Consider the following 2,997-nt stretch of genomic DNA (forward strand, 5'->3'; position numbering starts at 1 on the left):
CGGCTCCCGCGGCGCCATGGAGAGCTTCGTCAGCCTCACCGACCGCTGCCAGGGCCGCGACCAACTGTTCCGGTGAGTGCGGGGCCCCGCGGCCTCCCCGCGCCCCGCAGCGAGCGAGCCCGTCCCGCCTCTCATCGTCCCCCGCTCACCCCTGTCCCCTCTCATGTTTTCCGTTCCAGAGCCACTCAGTACACTTGCATGTTGCTTAGCTATTTAATAGAGAATCAGGCCGATAAAAAGAAGCTGCTAATGAAGCTCAAGCAGTTGGAATCTAGCATGAGCTCTGGCCGGAAAAGTAAGTACCTGGTGTTTGTAGAGGGGTAAGACCTGCACTTGCTCCTTCCTGGCTTTGCGTTTTCTGTAGTTAATTTACCTCCAGCCGCAAAACCTCTTTAGTGTATTCACCTCTTCGTATATTTACAAACTTGTCAATAGACCTTATCCCTGCCATGGGTTGCCAGGCTAGGTAGGGCCAAACAGGCATTTATTACTTCCTCAGCCTTCTCTCCAATCAGGCAATTGGAATTGTCGCTGGAAGAAGGAGAGGAATAAGTTAACAGCTGTCGCTGCAGAGATCAAGTTGTCGTGTCTACTCAAGGGCAGAGCAGAGTTACAAGGCAAGGCTGGCTTAGTGTGTGCTCATTAGTCCTTCAGCTAATGGGTTGAGACAGCCTAAAGTTAAAGATCATCATCCCAATAAAGTCACCTCTGAAGGACCATCCTGCAATAAGGCTTTTTATATCCTGCATTGCATATTAATTTCCTTTAGCATTTATACTGTACTAAATCACATACCCTCCCATGATTCTGTCACTGTTTGCATCACTCAGTTCTGTGTCACGATTGCATCCCCTATGGTTGAGCTGTGGCTGTATCACTGGCTTTTTGGGCTGATCTTACACCTACATACCAATTGCTCAATTCTGGAACAACTGCAACAGATGAAGCAAATAATCTAATTTAATGTGTTGCCATGGATGTGTTTATTATTCCAGTTAAGTTCCAGAATATGTCAATTTCCAGTGGAAAGGCCAGGGGGTTTATCAGCACAGCCATAATTCTCTTGCTTCTCCTAAACAAGTCACTGATAGATGTCAAGCCTAAATTCAGGGCTCTGGTAGTCCCACCAGGCTTGGTTGCTGCCAACATGTGTCACTGTGACAGTGCAGCAGGTTGTCAAAAGTGTTTTGCATAGTATTGTATTAAGATTCGTGGGGCAAAACCCAAACTGCAGTGGACGAAATCAGGTTTGCCATATATTGTAGCTTGAAATGGAATACACTGTTCCAGTTTGCAGGGAACTACATGTCAAATTCATGGCTGAGGAGGGACTTGGGTTTGTGTGTGAAGCCTGTGAAGCTTTCACAGAGACTCTGGAAAGTTGTAGCTCATGGTTGCAATAGGAATAATTCAGTAACATCTCTTGGCCACAGAGCTAGGTGAAAGCCAGTGAAGTGTACAGCTCAAAGTGGAAACTCTGTGTTCCTTTTTTTGCTGACACTTGAGTCTTGCAGAGCTGTGGGTGACACTGGTCCAGAGGGCACCCAGGCACTAGGGACAGAGAGTTCAGGCAGGAGAAGCTACAAGTCCTGGCTATTGACAAAATATGTGTGTAGCTACTGGGCTGGTGATGTTTACACACAACTGAGATGTTTGCACCCATTCCTCACTAATAATAGAAATGCTTAAGCAAACAGATGCCCAAAGCCCACTAAATTCTTTACAACTACATGTGGACAGTGACGTGCCAAGTTGTCCTGTATAGGGCCATATCTCTGTGGTGAGGCCAGGCCATGCTAACCTCTGTGGGGTTTCTTGCAGTGTTCAGACTGGGCAACATGGTACATGCCTTGGTAGCAGCCAGGAAAACGACACAGCTGCCAGATGTGGTTCCTCGCCTGTGCCTGACAGCCTCCAACCTGACCCGTGCCCTCTACTTCATGTGCGACGCGGTGCTGTGGGTGAACAGTGTCGGGCTCCAGCCTGACATCAATAAGCCAAAGTGGAAGATTTGGGCCACCAAGTGCTACTACTTTTCACTCCTGATGAATCTAGCCAGGGACTGGTATGAGATCTCCTGGAGGCTGGAACAAGCTGTACAGGAAGAAAAGACAAAGGAGAATTCCTACTGGGACAAACGCGATGAGGAACTAAACTGTGTGAAATATGATAGTTTGCATGGTTTTTTTGTCCTGCTCTTTCAGATACTGAAAAGACATCCTCCTTTGCTGCTGGACTTGATGAAGAACCTCTGTGATCTCTCAGGTCCTTTGGATACGCTGGGAATCTACAAGACCAACCCAGGAGTGATTGGTTTCTGTGGTGTCCTCTCCTCCCTGGTGGGGATCCTCACATTAGCAAGCCCACATCTGAAGCTGAAACAGTGACATGAAAGGAACTGCATTGTATGAAGCTTCAGCTTTGATCCTCTGATGGGTTTTTATCTTCATATGGCACTTTCAAAATGAACATATCTTACAATAATCTCAAGATTAATTTTGTCCTTTGAATAAGTAAATTCTGCCCTTTTTCCTTCCCTTTGTCTTTGCAGAGTTTGGTGTTTGCTGCCATGATACACTCCTCGATGGAGTGAAGATAGGAAAAGGCAGAGTGATATTCACAAATAGAAACAAGACTTAGAACATGGCTGCTAGACAAGAAAATATTCCTTTATTTTAATACAGGGTTGTGAAATAACTGCTGAGGCAACTGTAATAGGTATATGACTCACAACTAATCGTGTTTACACTGGAAAGCTGCAATTCACCAATCCAAGGTTCCTACAGTCAGATGGTCTGTAGTAGGCTCAGACAAGTTAGGAGCTGCAGTTAAAATGGCCTGAAGTGCAGGATGAGTGTTCTGATAGGTTTGGGTTGATGGATCCTGTTTCCTGCAGGCAGTGGTCTGGGTGGTCTCTGGTGTGCACTAGTAATGTAGTCTAGGGAGTGCCAACTCACGTCCCAAGAAATCAGCAGTTTCTTCTTTTCCTTTGATACT

General features: G+C 46.4%; 1 protein-coding gene across 1 annotated transcript; it reads left to right on the forward strand.

Moving 5' to 3' along the window:
• The first annotated feature begins 16 nt into the window (after nt 1–16).
• Nucleotides 17–2,387, forward strand: PEX11A (peroxisomal biogenesis factor 11 alpha). The gene is made up of 3 exons (XM_009074044.1): nt 17–72; nt 180–295; nt 1,822–2,387. The coding sequence occupies exons 1-3, from the start codon at nt 17–19 to the stop codon at nt 2,385–2,387; spliced, it is 738 nt and encodes a 245-aa protein (XP_009072292.1).
• The last annotated feature ends 610 nt before the right edge of the window (nt 2,388–2,997 follow it).

The sequence above is a fragment of the Acanthisitta chloris genome, unplaced genomic scaffold (assembly GCF_000695815.1).
Source record: "Acanthisitta chloris isolate BGI_N310 unplaced genomic scaffold, ASM69581v1 scaffold23544, whole genome shotgun sequence".
NCBI lineage: Eukaryota > Metazoa > Chordata > Aves > Passeriformes > Acanthisittidae > Acanthisitta > Acanthisitta chloris.

Excerpts from the sequence above, each read along its gene's own strand:
- PEX11A (XM_009074044.1), top strand. The coding sequence starts at position 17 with ATGGAGAGCTTCGTCAGCCTCACCGACCGCTGCCAGGGCCGCGACCAA. Across the intron at positions 73-179 it reads GGCCGCGACCAACTGTTCCG|AGCCACTCAGTACACTTGCA; the intron begins GTGAGTGCGGGG and ends TTTCCGTTCCAG. Across the intron at positions 296-1,821 it reads CATGAGCTCTGGCCGGAAAA|TGTTCAGACTGGGCAACATG; the intron begins GTAAGTACCTGG and ends GGTTTCTTGCAG.